The 22,853-nt window shown below is 42.8% G+C and overlaps 1 protein-coding gene across 1 annotated transcript in view; it reads left to right on the top strand.

The window, feature by feature from the left end:
* Positions 1–15,764: 15,764 nt before the first annotated feature.
* The window catches only part of BORCS5 (BLOC-1 related complex subunit 5), a 131,889-nt gene continuing 124,800 nt past the window's right edge, over positions 15,765–22,853 (top strand). Inside the window, exons 1-2 of the mRNA XM_073315644.1 lie at positions 15,765–16,210; positions 18,039–18,182. Coding sequence (XP_073171745.1) covers positions 16,153–16,210; positions 18,039–18,182 — 202 coding nt within the window. The 5' untranslated portion in view covers positions 15,765–16,152. The remainder of the gene's footprint in view (positions 16,211–18,038; positions 18,183–22,853) is intronic.

Here is a 22,853-nt window from a genome sequence, read left to right as displayed (position 1 = left end):
CTCCAGGATCTGGGTCTTTCAGAAAAATACCAAATATCTAGAAACTCCAGAGACTTGGCAATGCTGAGTCATATGTTTGCAGGATCAGGGCCTCTATCCCTCTCTCACCTTTGCTAGATGGGCTGAAGGCACCTGTGTTGTCAGGAGTGTAAAACAAACATTGGTCATTACACAGTATCTGATCTGCCACCACATCCGGATCCATAAACCACTGAACTTCCCAAATAAGACAAAAAGAAAAATTTCCTCCTTCCAAAAACAGAGAAAATTCTTCCTGACACTTAAATGCCAACACAGGTCAGTCAAGTTATAATTTGCTCTAATTATCTCTCTCACAAATGCAGATGAGGGGCAATACAAAAGGTGTAAAGTTATCATGGAATCATAGAAATCTAGGACCTGAAGGGACCACTCTATTCCTACTTGAGATTCCCCTATTTAAGGATTGCATTAGCTCTTTTGGCCACAGCGTCATACTGGGAGCTCATGTTCAGCTGATTATCCACCAGCACCCCATATCTTTTTCAGGGTCACTGCCTCTCTGGATACAGTCTCCCATTATCTAAAAGTGTGGCCTACATTCTTTGTTCCTAGATGTATAATTTATGTTTAACCATATTAAAAAGCACGTTGTTTGCTTATGCCCAGTTTACCAAGCAATCCAGATCCCTCTGTATCAGTGACCTGTCTTCCTTGTTATTTACCTCTCTCCCAGTTTTTGTGTCCCTTGCAAACTTTATCAGTGATAATTTTTTTGTTTTCCTCCAGGTCATTAATAAAAATATTAACTACTGTCGGACCAAGAACTGACCCCTGCAGGACCCCAATAGAAATATACCCATTCTGTGATGATTTCTCATTTATAATTAAATTTTGAGACATATCAGTTAGCCAGATTTTGACACATTTAATGTGTGCCATGTTCATTTTATATATTTCTAGATTTTTAATCAGAATGTCATGTGGTACCAAGCCAAATGCCTTACAAAAGTCTAAGTATATAACATCAACATTATTATCTTTCAGAGTAACAGCCGTGTTAGTCTGTATTCGCAAAAAGAAAAGGAGTACTTGTGGCACCTTAGAGACTAACCAATTTATTAGAGCATAAGCTTTCGTGAGCTACAGCTCACTTCCTCAGATGCATATCGTGGAAACTGCAGCAGGCTTTATACATACACAGAGAATATGAAACAATACCTCCTCCCACCCCACTGTCCTGCTGGTAATAGCTTATCTAAAGTGATCATCAGGTGGGCCATTTCCAGCACAAATCCAGGTTTTCTCACCCTCCACACCCCCACACAAATTCACTTTCCTGCTGGTGATAGCCCATCCAAAGTGACAACTCTTTACACAATGTGCATGACAATCAAGTTGGGCTATTTCCTGCACAAATCCAGGTTTTCTCACATCCCCCCACCCCCATACACACACAAACTCACTCTCCTGCTGGTAATAGCTCATCCAAACTGACCACTCTTCAAGTTTAAATCCAAGTTAAACCAGAACATCTGGGGGCTGGGGGGTTAGGAAAAAACAAGAGGAAACAGGCTACCTTGCATAATGACTTAGCCACTCCCAGTCTCTATTTAAGCCTAAATTAATAGTATCCAATTTGCAAATGAATTCCAATTCAGCAGTTTCTCGCTGGAGTCTGGATTTGAAGTTTTTTTGTTTTAAGATAGCGACCTTCATGTCTGTGATTGCGTGACCAGAGAGATTGAAGTGTTCTCCGACTGGTTTATGAATGTTATAATTCTTGACATCTGATTTGTGTCCATTTATTCTTTTACGTAGAGACTGTCCAGTTTGACCAATGTATATGGCAGAGGGGCATTGCTGGCACATGATGGATGTCATGTGGTGGATGTGCAGGTGAACGAGCCTCTGATAGTGTGGCTGATGTTATTAGGCCCTGTGATGGTGTCCCCTGAATAGATATGTGGGCACAATTGGCAACGGGCTTTGTTGCAAGGATAAGTTCCTGGGTTAGTGGTTCTGTTGTGTGGCATGTGGTTGTTGGTGAGTATTTGCTTCAGGTTGCAGGGCTGTCTGTAGGCAAGGACTGGCCTGTCTCCCAAGATTTGTGAGAGTGTTGGGTCATCCTTTAGGATAGGTTGTAGATCCTTAATAATGCGTTGGAGGGGTTTTAGTTGGGGGCTGAAGGTGACGGCTAGTGGCGTTCTGTTATTTTCTTTGTTAGGCCTGTCCTGTAGTAGGTAACTTCTGGGAACTCTTCTGGCTCTATCAATCTGTTTCTTTACTTCTGCAGGTGGGTATTGTAGTTGTAAGAAAGCTTGACAGAGATCTTGTAGGTATTTGTCTCTGTCTGAGGGGTTGGAGCAAATGCGGTTGTATCGCAGAGCTTGGCTGTAGACGATGGATCGTGTGGTGTGGTCAGGGTGAAAGCTGGAGGCATGCAGGTAGAAATAGCGGTCAGTAGGTTTCCGGTATAGGGTGGTGTTTATGTGACCATTGTTTATTAGCACTGTAGTGTCCAGGAAGTGGATCTCTTGTGTGGACTGGACCAGGCTGAGGTTGGTGGTGGGATGGAAATTGTTGAAATCATGGTGGAATTCCTCAAGGGCTTCTTTTCCATGGGTCCAGATGATGATGTCATCAATATAGCGCAAGTAGAGTAGGGGCTTTAGGGGACGAGAGCTGAGGAAGCGTTGTTCTAAATCAGCCATAAAAATGTTGGCATACTGTGGGGCCATGCGGGTACCCATAGCAGTGCCGCTGATCTGAAGGTATACATTGTCCCCAAATGTGAAGTAGTTATGGGTAAGGACAAAGTCACAAAGTTCAGCTACCAGGTTAGCCGTGACATTATCGGGGATAGTGTTCTTGACGGCTTGTAGTCCATCTTTGTGTGGAATGTTGGTGTAGAGGGCTTCTACATCCATAGTGGCCAGGATGGTGTTATCAGGAAGATCACCGATGGATTGAAGTTTCCTCAGGAAGTCAGTGGTGTCTCGAAGGTAGCTGGGAGTGCTGGTAGCGTAGGGCCTGAGGAGGGAGTCTACATAGCCAGACAATCCTGCTGTCAGGGTGCCAATGCCTGAGATGATGGGGCGCCCAGGATTTCCAGGTTTATGGATCTTGGGTAGTAGATAGAATATCCCAGGTCGGGGTTCCAGGGGTGTGTCTGTGCGGATTTGATCTTGTGCTTTTTCAGGAAGTTTCTTGAGCAAATGCTGTAGTTGCTTTTGGTAACTCTCAGTGGGATCAGAGGGTAATGGCTTGTAGAAACTCGTGTTGGAGAGCTGCCGAGCAGCCTCTTGTTCATATTCCGACCTATTCATGATGACAACAGCACCTCCTTTATCAGCCTTTTTGATTATGATGTCAGAGTTGTTTCTGAGGCTGTGGATGGCATTGCGTTCCGCATGGCTGAGGTTATGGGGCAAGTGATGCTGCTTTTCCACAATTTCAGCCTGTGCACGTCGGCGGAAGCACTCTATGTAGAAGTCCAGTCTGCTGTTTCGACCTTCAGGAGGAGTCCACCTAGAATCCCTCTTTCTGTAGTGTTGGTAGGGAGAACTCTGTGGATTAGTATGCTGTTCAGAGGTATTTTGGAAATATTCCTTGAGTCGGAGACGTCGAAAATAGGATTCTAGGTCACCACAGAACTGAATCATGTTCGTGGGGGTGGAGGGGCAGAAGGAGAGGCCCCGAGATAGAACAGCTGCTTCTGCTGGGCTGAGAGTATAGTTGGATAGGTTAACAATATTGCTAGGTGGGTTGAGGGAACCATTGCTGTGGCCCCTTGTAGCATGTAGTAGTTTAGAAAGTTTAGTGTCCTTTTTCTTTTGTAGAGAAGCAAAGTGTGCGTTGTAAATGGCTTGTCTAGTTTTAATAAAATCCAGCCACGAGGAAGCTTGTGTGGAAGGTTGTTTTTTTATGAGAGTATCCATTTTTGAGAGCTCATTCTTAATCTTTCCCTGTTTGCTGTAGAGGATGTTGATCAGGTGATGCCCCTCTGCCATATACATTGGTCAAACTGGACAGTCTCTACGTAAAAGAATAAATGGACACAAATCAGATGTCAAGAATTATAACATTCATAAACCAGTCGGAGAACACTTCAATCTCTCTGGTCACGCAATCACAGACATGAAGGTCGCTATCTTAAAACAAAAAAACTTCAAATCCAGACTCCAGCGAGAAACTGCTGAATTGGAATTCATTTGCAAATTGGATACTATTAATTTAGGCTTAAATAGAGACTGGGAGTGGCTAAGTCATTATGCAAGGTAGCCTGTTTCCTCTTGTTTTTTCCTAACCCCCCCCCCCCAGATGTTCTGGTTTAACTTGGATTTAAACTTGAAGAGTGGTCAGTTTGGATGAGCTATTACCAGCAGGAGAGTGAGTTTGTGTGTGTATGGGGGTGGGGGGGATGTGAGAAAACCTGGATTTGTGCAGGAAATAGCCCAACTTGATTGTCATGCACATTGTGTAAAGAGTTGTCACTTTGGATGGGCTATCACCAGCAGGAGAGTGAATTTGTGTGGGGGGGGTGGAGGGTGAGAAAACCTGGATTTGTGCTGGAAATGGCCCACCTGATGATCACTTTAGATAAGCTATTACCAGCAGGACAGTGGGGTGGGAGGAGGTATTGTTTCATATTCTCTGTGTATATATAAAGCCTGCTGCAGTTTCCACGATATGCATCTGAGGAAGTGAGCTGTAGCTCACGAAAGCTTATGCTCTAATAAATTGGTTAGTCTCTAAGGTGCCACAAGTACTCCTTTTATTATTATCTTTATTAACCAAACTTGTAATCTCATCAAAAAAGGTATCAAGTTAGTTAGACACAAACCTATGTTGATTGGCATTAATTTTATTACCCTCCTATAAGGCTTTATTAATCAAGTCCCATAACAACTGATCCATTATGTTGCCTGCAATTGATGTCAGACTTGCAGGCCTATAATAACTCAGATCATCCTGTCTACCCTTTCAAAATATTGGCACAATATTAGCTTTCTTCTAATCTTCTAGAACTTCCCCGGTGTTCCAAGACTTATTGAAAATAAACATTAACGGTCTCTGAGCCCCTCAGCCAGCTCTTTTAAAATTCTTGGACATTATCAGGTTGTCCTATCAGTCTTCTGTTCCCAAGATTAATATGCCCAGGTGTTTTTAACCTTTCCTCATAGGTCACATTTTCTAAACTTTTCATCGCCATTGTTCTCCTCTGGACTCACTGCAATTTATGCACATCTTTTCTAAAGTGTGCCTCTCAGAATTGGACATAGCACTCCAGCTAAGACCTCTCCAGTGCCAAGTAGAGCAGGGCAATTACCTCATGTCTTACAAATAAAACTCCTGTTGACATGTGTGACACTGGTAGACATGCTGCCAGCTCTTGTCAAGGCTGTAGGTGTCAGCGAGCATTGATAAATTCATAGCTGGAAACCAGACGTGTTCACCTATATGTTAGTATTGTTCAAGATAGGGGTTTGACTTATAAACATGTGTTTAGTGTTTAGACTCTGTAAAATGCTTGTAAATTGCTGCATACATTAATCTTACTTGTAATGTCTGTATCCAATAAGGCAGGGGTTTTCAAACTTCATTGCACCACAACGCCCCTTCTGACGACAAAAATTACTACATGACCCCAGGAGGGGGGACTGAAGCCTTGGCCCACCCAAGCCCCCACCAGGGGTATCAGGCGGCCAAAGCCAAAGGGCTTCAACTCTGGGTGGGAGGGCCTGTAACATGAGCTCTACCGCCCAGGGATGAAGCTGAAGCCTGAGCCCCACAGGCTTCAACTTTGGCCCCAGGCAGTGGGGCTCAGGCTTTGGCTTCGGCCCCTGGCTCCAGCAAGCCTAATGCCAGCCCTGGCAACCCTATGAAAACAGCACTTTGAGGTCCAGACCCAAAGTTTGAGAACTGCTGCCATAAGGTAATATGTAAGTTTTGCTTTATAACTGTAAAAATGCCTGCTCTTAACTTGTGAACCAAGGCAGGGGAAGTGGTTCCCTTGCCCATCAAGGACTATCAAAACTAAGTGGGCCATTGTGAAACACCACAATATAAAGACTGGGTTGACGCCCCTCTCACACCCATGAAGGTGCTACGTACAAGGAAGCTGGTCCCATCAGCTTGAATTCTGGAAGAAGAAAATAAAGACAGCTGACATGAAAATTCTTGATCTCTTTGCTGTTTGGACTCTCACAGGGCTGGAGCTATGAAATAGAAGCAGAGATCCCCAGGGTCAAGGGCTGGCCCTAAAAGACATTCAGTGCTGACAAATTAATACTACAGTTCTGTCATCTTTTGGAACCACAGACTGTAACTCATTTGGAACCACAGACTGTAACTCATATATATATATATATATATATATATATATATATGTTGCCTCCTTTAACCTTTAAATAATTCTCTCATTTCTTTTTCCTAGTTAATATATTCTTAGTTAGTTTACTATAGTACTGGCTACAAGCATTCTCTTTGGTGTGAGATATGAGGTACAAATTGACCTAGGGTAAGTGACTGGTCTCTTGGAAGCAACCTGAAGCCCTCAGGAAGCAACCTGAATCTTTTGTGATCTTTGATATGTGGGAACCACTATAAACTAAATCCAGCTCATTTGGGTGGCAAGATAGACGGGAATGCCCAAGGGGACTGTCTGTGAATCCATGGCACGATTGTTATAGTACTTCAGGAGTTCACATTTGTTACTGGGTTGGTGAAATCGAATTACAGAACATACAACCAGTTTGAGGTGTATGTCCTGCTTTTGACTGTCTACCCTGAGCTTGGCATTCATGGTCGTGAACCACTCCAGATAGCGTGACAGAATATTAGCTTTTTTCCCAACTGTATCACATTGTTGACTCATATTCAATTTCTGATCCACTATTCCGCCCAGATATTTTTCAGCAGTGCTATCATTTGGCTGGTCATTCCTCATTTTGTAGTTGTGCATTTGGTTTCTCTTTCCTAAGTGTAGTAGGCTGGTTCAGCATGATTTATTCTTGACAAATCCATACTGGCTATTCCTTAGAACCCTATTATCCTCTTGGTGCTTACAAACTGATTGTTTAATAATTTATTACAGTATCTCTCCAGGGTATCAAAGTTAGGCTGATGGATCTATAATTCCCTGGGCCCTCTTGGTTCCCCTTGTTGAAAGCTAGATGCTGTGCCCTACCTTTGAAAATAACAAAGAAAAATCAAACAAGTTATTCTGAATTTTATCCATTCAACTGAACGCCACATTGACCAATGTAAAAGAGGGGTGAACTGAGCAGCACTAGTTGGAAATGGTATTGAGAACATATATACATACATATATATATTAGAATGATCATGACAAGTGATGATCATATAAAAATGTCAGTGTTTTTTATTACTATTAATAATCATCTTTATTATGGTAGAGTGTACGGGCCAACCAAGAGTGGGGCCTCATTGTGCTAGTTACTGTACAACCACAGAATAGTAGACAGTCTCCGTGCCAAAGAGATTACAATCTAGATAGACAAGATGGATACAGGGTGATATCACTAAATCCCCATGGCATGGCTTTCAAAGATGCTCACATGCAGCAGTTCCCCATGTCACAGAAGCCCTCATTATGCAAACTTCTCCGTGCGGCTGGACCCCTTTGCCTGTGAAAAGCAGGTTGCAGGATCAGAGCGTAAGGTCCTGATCCTATTAACACTTACACATGTGCTTAACTTTAGCACCAGGAGTAGTCCCAGGGAAATCATAGGACAGCTAAGTGCAAGCATAAGTGTTTGCAGGACTGGGGCCTTATTTAGGTGCCTATATGTGGACATAGGATTCTAACTGTAGACAACCTATTTTGAATGGCCTCAGTGCAGACGCTATTAATGTTTTCCATATGGAATGATTTCTTCCCCTCCCCTTTTTTTTTAGGAGAGCTCTAGCACCCTGAAGAAGCCCAGGAGGAGTGTAAGTTTTGTCCTCATTAATGCGTGTTACCTACACAGTTTACTGCTTGGTAAGGGCCCTGCTCTTGAAAACTGCTGTACATAGGCAGAATCCTGTGGCAAACAGAGCCCCACTCATGTGGCCCACCCTCTTCCTCAGACCAGCTTGCAGGAAAAGGGCCTAAGGGCTCAATCCTGCAAGGTATGTAATGCAATGGGAGTTTAAGACACTGGGCACCTCGTAGACACGACAGGATTTGGCCCAGAATTAGAGCAAACCTTGCTTTGTGAGCTGGCTGCTAATTGGTCAGTGGGGCAAATGCAACCTGCTGGTGTGACCCCCAAGCATCTCTGTATTCTTTCCATACACAATATGTGCAACATCTGCCTCGTGCGATATCATTTAAAAACTAACAACACACTGATCGTCGGTATTCTTGTGTAATGTATGTACAAAATGCATATTCAGAGTTATGAACATAAACTGAAATTATGAGTACAATGTGTTTACCAGACAAGTCTGGGGAACGGGGAACTGGTTTCTCAAAGACAAAGGACAAGCCGACGCCTCTAGCCAGGTGTCAAAGCTGATTGGCAATCACTGGTCAAGTGACCATTCTTTTGCAAAGAACGGGGACAGGAACAGATCAATCTGCATTTTAGCAAACAACAACATGGAACTTCTTTCACCATGAGGGGTAACCCTCAGGAAAATGCATTTAAATGGGTGACTGGACTATAAAAGTGAGGGGCAAAACACCCTAGGTTATCTCTCTCTCTCTCTCTCTCTCTCTCTCTCTCTTTCTTTCTCTTTCATCTAAGGAGACAAAGGAACCAGCCCTTTGACTTTGAGGGAGATCCTGACCTGAGAATTTGGTCAGCCATGTTGCTGGGAACCCATGGTAAGGATTTTACCTTGAACCAAGTCTAGCTTGTTAAGTTTTAGCTATTAGGAAGCGTTTCATCTTTATTTTTCTTGTAATCACTTCAGACTTTAATACCTTATACTTGTACTCACTTAAAATCTCTCTCTTTGTAGTTAAATACATTTGTTTTATTTTTTTAATCTAAACTAATTCAGTGTTGTGTTTAAACTGAACAGTTTGGTAATTCCAATTAAAGCAGCAAACTGTTGAATATTGACGCATTCAGGAGCAACGGACCTTTAATATCTGAACTGTCCAGGAGAGGGCAGGGAAGTGCAGAACACATGTTTTTGGGAAAATTTGGGACTGGGAGTATGTTGGGGTCATCTTCTTGCAAGCTGTAACCAAGGCTGGTGGAAGCCAGAGTGTGACTGGAGTGCTGCTGACAGGTCAGAGTTGCTGGACAGTGCTGCAGTTACACACAGATACACAGGGTGTGACCTACATGCTGTTAGGCCAATGGTTTTTAACCTGTGGTCTGCAGACCCCTGGGAGACCACAGACTATCTCAAAAATTTCTAAAGGGGTTTGCAACTCCATTTGAAAATGTTTAGGGGTCCACAATTGAAAAAAGGTTGAAAACCACTGTGTTAGGCTGTTTGTGAATGGCCCTGGTTGGGAGCTACAACAGCAAAGCACTGTGAGGCACCCAAGGTTGTGGGGGAGGCAGTGACACAGCCCTCACTGGTCTGGACTGCACCCCAGAATGTGACAGCTGAGTAGGACTGAAATCTGTACACTCCAGGTATGACTACATTAGAAATGCTACAGTGGCGCAGCTTTAGTGCTGTCATGTCAACACTACAGTGACAGAAGAGAATCTTCCACCGCTCTAGTACATCCATTTGTCCAGGAGGCAATAGCTAGGTTGATGGAAGAATTCTTCCATTGGTATTTACACCAGGACTTAGGTCATCTTAATTACATTGCACAGGGCATGACATTTTTCACAGCCCTGAGTGATGTAATTAAGCCAACCTAACTTTGTAGTGTAGACCAGACCTGACTAACAGATTTGTTTGCACCTTCCCCCATCAGTAGATTTACTGTAGTCTGACAGAGTAGACTTGCCATTACATTTACAGTACAATCAACAAAACAGAGGGTGAAGCTCAGTGATTAAGACCCCAAGATTTCAAAGTTTTTTGACAGGAAGCAGACATACCTATGTCCGCCATCCCAGGAATGAGCTAATCTAGGCAGACAGCCTGTACATTATGCCACAGCATGCAATTGTTTTATTTCATAGGAGCAACATTGCTTAAGAAGACTGGCCAATTTTTAGTTCTTCATTAGGATTTTTATTAACAAACTGCTAGACATTTCTGCCTCACCAGTACCCTATTTTGTCTTCCTTTCAGAGGCAGCCTTGAGTTCAAAGAGGTACTGACACGTAGTTTAAATCCCAGATTTTACATCCTGGACCTTTAAAATGGTTAAAGCTGAAAAGTGGAAAACAGAAAATCTGCAGTTTAGTCTTGCTTCTGCTAGAGACTTGCTGTGGGACTTAAAGCTAGTAATGTAAACCTCTCTGTACCTCAGTCTCCACATCTATGAAATAAGCATATTGCTACTTACTTCCCTGATATGTGTAGCACACTTTGAGATCCTTGGATGGAATTAATGCAACACTGGCAGCAGCAATGCAACCTGCCTCATGCTGCCTTACTAAAGTGCCGCATTCCTTGTCATGGATGGAAGGCTAATATATCCTCTATGCCCATTCAATCTTTGTCCTTTTTTTTTTTTTTGAGACAGCCAGCGATGGGCTTTTATGCGGACACCTATGTAGTAGTTAGATCGAACCTGCTGACTCATTTCACATTAAATGGGCCGTCAAATAGCCATGAGATGGAAATGTGGTTTAGTCATTAGTTGACCTGAATCAAAAATGAGTGAATCATCTACAGATGATAAAATATATATTCCATTAACATACCCACAGGGAGCATCCTGACCTCTACTTTTACACAAGGACCTGCAGCTGTTGACCAGCTAACTATTTGGGGAGATGGAAATAACATGACACTGTTTTTAGTGCATTTAGTTTAAGTCCCTACTACAAAAAGTACTTGGCCAAGATGTCAAGGTCAGATTACGAGCAGGACTCCAGCTCCTCAAAGCTCCTTCTGGCTATTGCCAGGCAGATTCAATAAAATGCAACTGATTTGGGTTAGACAGCAAAAATTATTTTAGTAGAGGCAGAACTGATTTTATAGAGATCTGTATATATACACAGAGACCTATAGACTAAATTCCTGTATTAATGCATGGAATACATACAACATATGTGACAAAAGTGGAAATTTGCCTTTGCTGTCTTTCTAACATGCCCCAACCATGAACTGGAGGAGCAAGAGAATAGTTTAATCTCCATAGCCAGTTCAATTCTTGCCCTTTTTACTGAGTCTGCCAAGTAGATTGTCAGTTGTTGTGAAAGAAATGTTTGAATACATGACCTGAGTGTACCCTAAATGCTCAAGTACTAGAAGACAAAGAAAAAGAACCTCAGATTCATAATTTGTTTTAAGTCACATAATTTTAAGCCAATATGATTTCGGGAGGGGCCAACTCATGATTTTTGAATGCTTTGAGTTGGCAACAATACCTGCTTCTTAGATGTCTCTGCCTCATGGTAGAGCTTCTGTCTGTAATCTTACACAGTCCCTCCTGGGTACCTTCCGGTTAAAGATTTAAGTAAACAGTTTACATATCCTCACACATCTACTGCCTTTTATTATTTTCAAACTTCTCATAGGGAGAGCGAAAAAATAAAATCAAAACTATATCATAAGAGAATATTTGACTTTGTTCCTTTAAATTGTTTGGTTCTTGGTAATAAACATATCAGATCTGTATATTCTATATGTAGATATATAAAAAGGGATATGTACTTTCAAAAGCATTATCTTAGCCAGGAGTTGAAAGGATGCTGAGGAGCAATTGTCTCGTCTCCAAACTATTAGCAAAATACAAAACCAAAATAATTTGCACACCTAATATATTTTAAAGTATGAACACAGGTTTATTTTATTTAAAAAGCTTACAAAGAACAAATTTTTAATTACTTCTTTCCTTTTTCAAGTACAAACCCTCATATATTCAACACATATACTAGTATTTAGTAAATCAAAAGCCTGAAATTTAGAGTGATGATAACACATCTCAAAAATCACATTTTTAAAATTAAAAAAGAAAAGAGAGGAGTAGGATTTTGGAGAGGAGAAATACCATACTGTTATATTTAAAGGAAACTATCTGTTTAACGAGAGAGAGATATGTCTATCCATATATACACAAACATTAAGCAGAAAAAGATCCTTAATGTTACCTGTAATTAATGTACAGGTCTCATCTATAATAAAATCAATATTCTGCCCAAATAAGGTTATTATAACATGATCACCATAAATACAAAATAATTATACAGTTCACAGAAATAAAAAGTGCGAAACTGAATCAAGCTAATTTAAGAATTTGCCTGAGCTCTATTATGTTACATTACATTATCTCATATGTTAATTAGGCCCTGATTTTCCAAAGATTTACACACATGCTTAATTTTGCACACTATGAGTAGTCTCAATGAGATCACATGTGATTATTTTTAAGCACATGGGTAAGTGTTTGAAGGATCAGAACTCATGATTATCATCACTTTGCTAAGGATGGCACTGCGCCAACAATCGTTTGTTTGATTTCCCACTCAAAGAATTATATGGCTTTAAAATTACTTAAGAAAAAAACTGTATTCATAATTACAGATTCCACTGTAAAACCAGTTACATTATTATTAGATTGCAAAAACACTATGGGCTTGTCTACAGGGCAAGTTGCTGCGCAGCAAGCCAAGGTATCCCTCTTCTGTGGTTCAGCACCACTCTAGACGTCTGGCTCCCCAGCAGTTGCCTTTCTTGGGAGGAAAACTGCATCTCTCTCCCTTCTAACTAGGGTATTATAAGGCTGAACAGTTCCCTGCCTTCACTGTGTTATTCCCCAGCAAAGTGAGGCTGCCTAACCATTCCTGTTTTACTTATTCCGCAAAGACAGTAAACAGTGTAATTATCATAGTTAATCTACCACACTGCTCTTTCTAAGCAAAAACATTTATTCTTAAGGTAAAAGCATTAAAGAAACAACATATTAAAACTAATCAAAGAACCGACACAGAGGCTAATAAGCTTACCAGAGATCACCCCCTCACTCTGACAAGACCTCTTGCTGATCATCAGTCTTCAAACCCTATACAGGGTTTCCCTGTGGTCACCAGTTCACGACAGCTTCAGCTCAGAACAAACACCCAGCCTGGGCCAAATCTTTCCAACCCTTCCCTAAGGATTGGGGACCCCCGTGGATCAGATGTCCGGTTGGATGGTTTGCTTGACCACAAAGAAGGCCCTGAAACAGTTTAAACTCAGGCTATTTATCCAAAAATCCTTACTTTGTCTGTTGGTCTCCAGAGAATCCAGTCTGATCAGTATATGTGAGCCTCTCTCCAGGTGGGCGTACCTCTCTGGAGGCGTTATAAGCTTAATGAACTTGCCTAGCCTCTGTCCCCCGTCATTCTTTTTAGTTCCTGGAGTAGCACTGGTCCCCCTTGTTCCCTGGGAATTATACAAAATCCCTGGCCCTCGTCAATGATATCCCTGGACAATGATACATCAACTTAATTCAGTAAGGTTTGTCCAGGATATTGCAGGAAATTGCCATACCTGTCACACGGACAGTGCAATGAAAGTCCCAGAAACTGCACACCAGGACTTTCATTGTGCTGTAGCAGTGTCCGCTGGCACACTGCAGATTCATATCCTGGCTTGCCGTGCAGTAACTTGCTGTGTAGACAAATCCTACAGTTTATGACTGAGAAGTGATCCAGGCATGCTCATCTGGGGAATAATTAGGTGCTGCTGAGCTAAGATAAAACTCAGAACTTTACAAAGAGGCTGGGCTTCACACTCACGATAAGCATGGGCTTGGCTAGAAGCCAGCACAGGGAATGCTGGAGATGGAAGAGTTGGTCTGTTTATATTATTTTGTGTTTATAGATAGTCCTGTTTTGCAAGTTTTATGAAGGGAATGTGTCCAGGGACACTGAGGGGGTTTTGTTGCTGTTTTAATTGTGCTAGATACAAAAACAATAAACCTGAAACCTTCAAAGAGGATTTTTTCATTTTGCTTAACCTAAGCCTCCTATGAACTTTCTATCTGGCTGTTATTATCTCAGCCCTGTCACAATGATAAATATAGAGTGCTGCTTCCTGCATGTTGGACCTGATTAGTTATTTATCACAGAAAGATGTTACTTGTTTTTTAAGAGATGGGTACTAAATTTCACAGTGTCAACAAAAAGAATTAAAAATATAAAATCAGAAAAAGAAGGTGAGTTTCTATTTATTTGTTAGTTATTAAGATGTTCAGGATACACATTTAGGCTCTAATTCCATCATTGTCACCAGTGATTTTAAAATAAGAAAAATGTTTGCAGCTGATTTCCCCAAAAACGTTTGTATACATTGAAAAATTAATAAATACATCTCACTGACAAATTGCACATGGATTAATGCTACTCTTAAGAGTTTTTTTCTGAAAAATCACGTGGGCATATTCATTGCTCTCTCAGAAATGCATCCGATGAAGTGAGCTGTAGCTCACGAAAGCTTATGCTCAAATAAATTTGTTAGTCTCTAAGGTGCCACAAGTACTCCTTTTCTTTTTTCAGAAATGAGGGACAATTTAAAATGATGACTGAATGATATTTAAAATGTTTTATTGAAACACACTAATAACAAATTCATCATAAGGTCCTGATCACTTATGCATGTGTTTAATTTGACTACTATTGATGGGACTGGTTAGGAGTTTAAAATGTTTCATTGAAACACACTAATAACAAATTCATCATAAGGTCCTGATCACTTATGCATGTGTTTAATTTGATTACTATTGATGGGACTGGTTAGGAGTTAAGCGTGTGTTTCCGGGCTTGGGGCATAAGAGAGAGATTTAGGCTCTGATCCTGTAAATGCATACTCACATGTGTAAGTTTACTCATAGGAGTAACCCCATGGAGGCCTATGGAATCAACATCCAGATTAAATGAATCCAGAGTCTTCCTATTTTTAGGAAACATTTCAAAATCTTCCTCTTTGATAAAGTCTTTCCATATAGCAAGAATGGCAGTCACAAAACCAATACCCTTTACTACTCATCCTTCCTGAAACAGACCCCAAATGAACAAACAGACCACATAAACCAACAAATAACCCGCTCCCAAGGAAGGGTTTTTTTCCCCCCTCAAAGGAAGATGCTGTGAAGTCTAGCAGGGACTTTGCTCTTGCTAATCTATTTCACATAGATGGTGCTCAGATAGTAAGGTGATGGGTGGTGGCAGTATAAAACCCTTAGATATGAGCTTAGAAGATAATGTTTGCACTTCACGATCCAAGAGACACCGACAAGGTTTTCATCTCGGGGCCAAAAGACCAAACCCATCAAGACACTTGACCATAGTCTTTAACAGGCCGAGAACCAACTTACACTTGATCTTGGCTCCAGGAAGCCAAGAAGCATATGCATAAATGTCTGCAGGATCAGGGCAATACTCCAGTATACTCCAGCTCCCCCAGGTCTTTCCTTTCTCATTTTAGTTAGCAGGTTAAAAAGCTCCTTTATTTTCCTTTTCCAGTCCTCTCCCCTTTCTCCTTCCCTTTTCTCGCTCAGCGCCTTTGGCAGGCGAGATGCTCGTTATCACTATTTTCCTGCTCATAAGCTCTCCCCCTCCCCCCCCCAACAAAAAACAGCCCGGGGTAAGGTTAATAACACCGCTGTATGTTGGGAGGCAGTGCAGCGGGCCCTTTAAAACCGAGCCACCGGGCTCTGCCTCCGCCCATCTCCTGCATGGGCCAGGCCTCCCCCTGACCCAGGAACAGGAACGTCCTCTCAGCGGGCCGGCTGGCGGCTGGGACCCGGAAGGCATCGCGCCGCAGACTCCGTACATTGAGTCACGCACAGGGGAGGTTGCGGGAGCCGCAGCTGCAGCAGGCGGGACGCTTTCTTTTGCGTGTTGGGGCTGAGCTGCTGTGCATGCGCTGCATCCCCTGCTCCCGAGTCAGCGGGAGCCCCGTGGCCCTAGCAGTTTGGGGCCCGCGGGTGGGGGTGCGGGGGGGCAGGTTGGCTTTCAGTGCAGTGGCAGGTGCTTGGTTTCCAGGGCAGGTTGCTGCCCTTGCTTCCCCCAAAGGAGAGGAGAGGGTGGGGTGTTTGCAGCGGCGAAGAGGTCCGAGGGGGAATCCTCCAGCACAGCCGCAGCCACCATGGGAGCTGAGCAAAGTGCAGAAGCTGAGAACCGGCCAAATGACCTGAGCAGTTCAGGTCGGTCTCTCTGTGTCCCCCCACCCCCATCTCTCTCACCCCTTTGCTCCAGTCATAACCCACCAGTCACAGGGGTATGCGGGAGGGGACAGCAGCAGCATAAACCCTTGTGTGCAGTCTGGATTTCTGGGGCGATTTGGGTGGTGCTGGTTTGAGGAGTGGCAGGGATTTTTGTGTACTCTTGTTAATACGTAGCTGGATGATTATATGTCTTACTGAGCCATATGTGTTTGCATGATGTTTTACAGGAGACTAAAATGGCACAGTCCCTGCTTATACATGTGTCAGGAATGCAACAAATTGACAGCAAGAGGGGTAGTGAGGGGGACAAGACACAACTTCTATAGCAAGGGAAAACAGCATTTGATGGTGGAGCCTTAGGGGTGTGTTGTGCCCCCGCTCCACACCGCAGAAAGCAGCTTGTATATGTTGCTATAGTTCTTCCTTTTATTCCTGTTGTAGGTGGGCGATTGTGAAGCGGCATCTGTGTATGGAGGGATCAGGATGATGAGGGGGTGGGTAATTTGTATACAAGAGGTGGGAGACTGTTTGGTCCCAAGGGGTGGCAAGGCAGAAGAATACTAAAATATCTCTTAAGAGTAAGAGATGGGAACAGAAACAGAGATGTTGTTCAGAGCCTTGAAGGTGAGGATCAGCATTACATTCATGCAAAAGATGAAACGAGTGAAGGGACAGTGAAGAGGAAATTTGTGACAAAGGGAGAAAAAGATCTGTCTAATTTCATCCCTGCATGTTAATGATCATATTGTGTATACTGGCAGATGTGTCTCAGGAGAGTGGGGGAATACGGCAGGCAACATGGCCACAGAGTGTCTTGTTAGCACACTTCAGCTCTCTCGGGCTATGCTGCATGCTAATCAGATGGCCATGGGAGGATGGAGGAGCTTTTAGCCCCAGCCAAGGTTTCTGGAGAAAGGTGTGGAAAGAGACTTCAGCAGAGTTTGTTTTATTTAATTTTCATCACAATGAGTAACAATATTAGTTTAAAACAAATAGCTGAAACACCATGTACAACCAATTAACTGCAGAAAGTGACTGTAGCAGGAAATATTTTGAGGATTTTAAAAAACCCTAAGTGTAATAGGATAGTGTCACCTTCAAAATCATGTGTTGTCAAAAATATCTTTACTTGTGTTACTAAAACCCTTTAGAGTATTAAAAATGAAAGAACTATAAATATGCTGTATTTGCCTGTGTGTGTGTGTTTTATATGTACTTTTTTACATTTTTCTAGATAGTGGCATGAACAAAAGTAAAACTGACTTTGTAAATGTTCACTAAGTCCCTAACTGTCTTGTGGGGGTGGTTTTTGTTTTTGTTTTTTTTGTTTTAAATGGAAACATTTCTGTTGTTCTTTGGCTTGTTTTTAATAACATTAAAATTTTAGGTCAAATTTAAATTTATAATGACACTCTCTAGAATTTTAAGAAGTGCAGCATGTCTGGGTCTAAGTGAAAGTTTGAAATGGCCAACAGCAGTTACTTTCTGAAAGCTCAATCTACTTTTAAGTAACAAATATTCTTTATTCTGCATTCCATTGACTTTTAAAAAACCCTGGAATAATGCTATCAAGCAGAACCTCTTATAACCAGTGAAAGTAGAAGAGCACTATGAAGTCCATTTAACTTACCTGGGAGGCATCTAGGTACTCCAGTGGTGTCTGCTATAGAAAACCTTTAATATAGACAGAGTGCACACACCACAGTCATATTTTTTGACAAAGGATGAAGCAGATCAGTAGTGACAGAGTTAGCACTGTACGGCCTTATTCATTTAAATGTTTGATTTACTTATTTTTTCCCCACAGCATCTCCTTCTCCAGCCAAGCAACGAGCTAAAATGGATGATATTGTGGTGGTGGCTCCGGGAACACAGTCCTCGCGGAACGTAAGCAATGATCCTGATGTGATAAAATTGCAAGAGATTCCAACTTTCCAACCCCTTTTGACAGGTAAGAGAGAATTTTCCGTTCTCTTCCCCCTGCCCCCCTGGGCACTTTTTCCCCTTAGGAAACTCAGTGGGGGACACAACCCCATCTCTATCAGAGTCCAGGTTCCTGATGATCTAATCACTTCCCTTCTTTCCCCAATCTATGTTTTATGCCTTGCACCCATAAGCCCTAAACTGCTGTTGCTATCCTGAGGAGTGGTGAGCCGGGGCAATGGCATAATGGGAATGTTGGAAGTTCTGCCTCTCCCAGAGGCCAGGGACACGCTTTTGTGATTACAAGAGATCTAGAGATCTGGTTTAGTTGTTAGGTTGCCCAGCCTGGTCCGAGTACGTTAAGACTGTTTTGGACTTTTTGTTATTGGAGGCTATTGGAAAATGGGTAGAGAGAAAGAAAGTACCCTTTGGCGCCTATGGAACATAATAGTGTCCCCTAGTATCAGTTCATTTCCTTTATTCCCACCACATCGTCTTCCTTCCCTTCACCCCATCCTTATTCTTTTGCTTGTTCTATTCCCCTTTCTGAGCTGACCCTTCCGTTGTCCCTGCTGCTCAGTTGCTTTTCTGGTACTTTGTATGAAAGTGATACTTCACATTTCTGAGTGTGTTGCTGATAGGAGCACCATGTCTGTCTGTTACCTTGGTGTTGCCTGCATGCTATATAGCAGGGGTGGCCAAACCGTGGCTTAGGATGAGCCATATGCAGCTCTTTTATAGTTAAAGTGCGACTTGCGGAGTCCCCTCTGCCCCCCCGCGACTCCTTCAATCTCTGCCTACCGGACTTACGTGGAGGGAGTGGGAGGCACAATTTAAAGATTTGCCCCCCCCCCCCCAACAGCTTGAGTCATGCCCCCTCCCCCTTACTCTTAGTGGCCTCTCCCTCCAGCTCTCGGCTGTTTGCCATGCCTCTCCCACTGCTGCAGCAGCTCCCAGCTTGCCGGCTCCAGCAGCTGCCGTTCAGGGTGGGGGGCCATGTGGCACCATGTAACCAAGGGGGCCAGCAAATCCTGGCAAAAATGTGAGGGGTGGGGCTTGTCCCCACATGGTGCCTCTGGCTTCTGCTCAGTGGGGTGGGGGGGTCTTGGGGTTCCAGCCCCGTGGGGCGTGCCTGCCAGGGCTCGGGGCTTCAGCAGGAGTGGGGCTGAAGCTCTGAGCCCCGGCAGGTGCCACCAGCTGGGCTGAAGCCCCAGGCCCTGGTAGGTGCACCCTGGCTCTTGAACTTCTGAAGATTGTCGTATGCGGCTTGGAGGGTCAGTAAGTGGCCACCCCTGCTATAGAGATTGAGAGTGTTATAGACTAGGCTCTGAGTTTTGCGGTGCTGGAGTGCTTCTGTTCTGGGGAAGCTCCTTAGAGCTCTGTATGGTTATGCTTTGAGGTGAGGCAAGTGGATGAATGCAGCAGAAGTGGCCTTGGAAGGATCCTTTCCAGCAAAAGGGAGGTAAGGTGGGCAAGCAGGGGAAGCAAATGGGTGGAGGTGAGGGAAAGGGATAAGTGAGGACACTTCATTTGGATTGGTATTCCCAGGAGAGAAAAGAGACCCTGTGCTCAAAATAATCCATGTTTGTGACTTGCTTCAAAGCCTATCAGCACTGCTTCATAACTAGCTATAATGTTGCTGAATGGTGTGGGAGAATGTCATCAAAGGGCTGAAGTGTTACCAGTTTGGTGCACTCTACCTTTGCCAGTCCAAGAATCCAGAGACGAGGAAATGGAACCTGAATCCCACATAAGACCGTGCAGAGAACTGAACACTAGGTCACTGGTGACCAGCCCCTTCCTCCCCTTAAAAAATAAATAAATAAATTATACAGTTTGCTAGGAAGTCTTTAGCCATTTAATTGGCTCGACCATGTAGGTCATGCTGACATCTGGCTCTTGGGCAGAGCTGCAAACTAGACTATATTGCATGGAATAAATAATTATATCCTGTCTTTCCAGCCCAAGTGTTGTATTTGTAAAACAAAATGTGTGTGATTCTTGCACTGAAATCACTGAAAGCAGCATGACTTAGGATACGGCACTGGACTGGGACTTGGGAGACCTGGGTTCTATTCATGGTTCTGCGACTAGCCTGCAGGGTGACTTTGGAAAGTCACTTCCCATGGGTAAAATGGGGATAATGATCCTGACCTCCTCTGCAATGCGCTTTGAGAACTAATGATGAAAAGTGCTGTATAGGAGCTAAGTATTACTACAATTTGGCATGCACCTGGGAAAATCTTGCGCTGTGTGTGTGTGTAGTTTACATGGAGGGAAGAACAGATTTGAAACCTAGCTCAAATCAGTGAAGAAAAGGAAACTGGGAATTAATTGTTTTATTAAAATCCACTTTTATTAAATCTTAGACAAATTTAAGAAATGCTTAATGTAGTCAGCCAGTATCTCCTTTGCCATTTGCCTTTGGGTTTGCTGACCTTGGTGCATTGTAGAAGTTATAATTGTACTTGGATGACTAGTCCTTGAACAATTTGTCCTGTATAATTGACATCCATCAATAGGTTCTCTGTGCCAGCAAATCTTTACTTCTTCCTTTTTTTCCCCCCCCGCCCCCTTAAAAAAAACAAAACAAAACAACCCATGTATCTGTTGCAAGGAAAACCATCTGGCCTCTCTTGAATGTTGAACATGATGCTGTTTTCTGGAGAAGGCTGTTAACCATTCAGTCTTCCAACATAAAAAATAAAATGAGGTGTGTTTCTATGAAATGTCCAGGGAGATTAATGTCCCCTCCTCCCCTCCCCCATCTTCTTTAATTGCTAGGAAAATTTGCATGGAAAACCAGGATTCCACTTGTCAGCCGTGCTTCTGCTGCTTAATCCTCACCTGAAATCCTAACGTTTTATCCTTGTGACTCCCATTAAGCTGTTGAGGAGAAGACTTGGATTTTGCACATTGCCAGTTATTATTTCAAGGGGGGAATGAGCAGCAAGCTCTAGTGGACTCTTAAGAGGCAGAGATCCTGTTTGCATGCAAATACCCCTAGTAATAAACATAGGGAATTAAAATACAGAAAATGTGATCTATTGCACAGTTAGCAGAGTGGTCTCTATGTAGCATGCTTGTCAGTTTTTGTCCTGAGGTGTCGATAGCTCTCTAAATTCTGTTGTGGAATCACTTTGCCATTCTCAAATATATTTTTGAGTTGTGACTTTTTTTAACACACCCAATTTACCCTCCACTCCCATTTTAAATCAGTTTCTGTTGCACCAGTTGATTAAATGTATGTATTAATACTTTAAACTGGCAGTACCAAACTTCTTGTCTTCAGTAGGCATCCTCTGTGAGGAGAGCTGGAAATGGCTTCCTCAGGTACAAGACAAACCCCCTCTGAGGCACTTATAGGAATTGCAGGAGAACATCACAAGGTGCTTGTTCCTGGGACCGAACATACACTTCAGTGCTGCCAGCCGAGGGGGGAGGAAGTGGGACATGAACTTGCATCTCTGAAATGGCAATGCAGCATGTTGAAACTAGACTGCCTTGCTGACCCAGTATGTGGTGCACTCTGTCTTCTGTTGGTGTGAATGTAGTGCTGGTGAAAGATGATTCTCTCTTTGTATTTTGCTAGCTCCGAAGACCCCTAGTCACAGATCAGGACCCTGCTGTACTAGGTGCTGTACAAACACAGAACAAAAAGACAATCCCTGTCCCCAAGAGCGAAGTTCTGTTCGACAGCCCAGGAAACTGAAGTCTCTAGAAGTTGCAAACACAGAATTTGTCCCTTAGCCATTGCCTGACCTGATCTTGCATGTGATTCTCACCTAAATGCTCACTGGTCTCCGTGCTTAGTATGTACTATCAATATGTAGCAAGTGGGATTTTAAATAGGACGAAATACAAGGCACCTCAAAGTGGCTGACATTTTCAGAGTTAACTAACAGACCCTTATGATTTCTCTTTTTCAGTTTTTCCATAAATGCCACTAAATAAAAGTATAAAGGTCATTCCCTAAATTTTATGCCACTTTCAAAGGCAGATTCTTCAAACCCTTAACTCACATGTCTGGTCCCAATCAAGTTAATGGAACTGATTAGTGTGAGTTTTTGGAATTAGTTATGGGATATGCACCCCAAATTAGTGTTTCACAAAAGAGGCTGAAAGTCATTGTCATTTAACAATGGCTTCTCAGTGGCTAGTGGGCAGGTATTCACATTAAAAATTACACTGACTCCCATCCTTGTTGGACGGGTCATCAAGTCAGCATGGGGACCACACTAGCCACTAGGCCCCAGAGATGGGTGATCCCTCTGGGTAAGGGGATTGAGGCAGGGTACTGTGTGGAAACTTGCACTGCCCATATTGTACCTGTGCTATGGATAAACAGAAGGCTTCATTTCCATTGTTTATTAACCCTGCATCTTTCACCAACACACAAAATTCACTTTGAAGTTATACATATTCATCCATCTTCATTAGCATATTAAGTCTTTTTAGTGTCAAGAGCTCTGCAGGCACTGCTGGGGGTTTTGATTCAATGATTGCAGCTGAAAAACCAACGTGGAAAAGGGAAGCATTGCTCCAGAAGTAGAGTGCTCACCCTATTGGTCAAGATTGTATTCTATATTTCACACACTAGCGTGTGTGTATATGATTTATTTCTTCAGTGTGTGTTTCAACAACTTAAGATATATACTAAATAAAAGGCTGTTGGGAAGTAACTAATGTTACCTAGAAC

This window comes from Lepidochelys kempii, chromosome 1 (assembly GCF_965140285.1).
Source record: "Lepidochelys kempii isolate rLepKem1 chromosome 1, rLepKem1.hap1, whole genome shotgun sequence".
In the NCBI taxonomy this organism is placed as follows: Eukaryota; Metazoa; Chordata; order Testudines; family Cheloniidae; genus Lepidochelys; species Lepidochelys kempii.
This window is presented reverse-complemented; position numbering and strand designations above follow the sequence as displayed.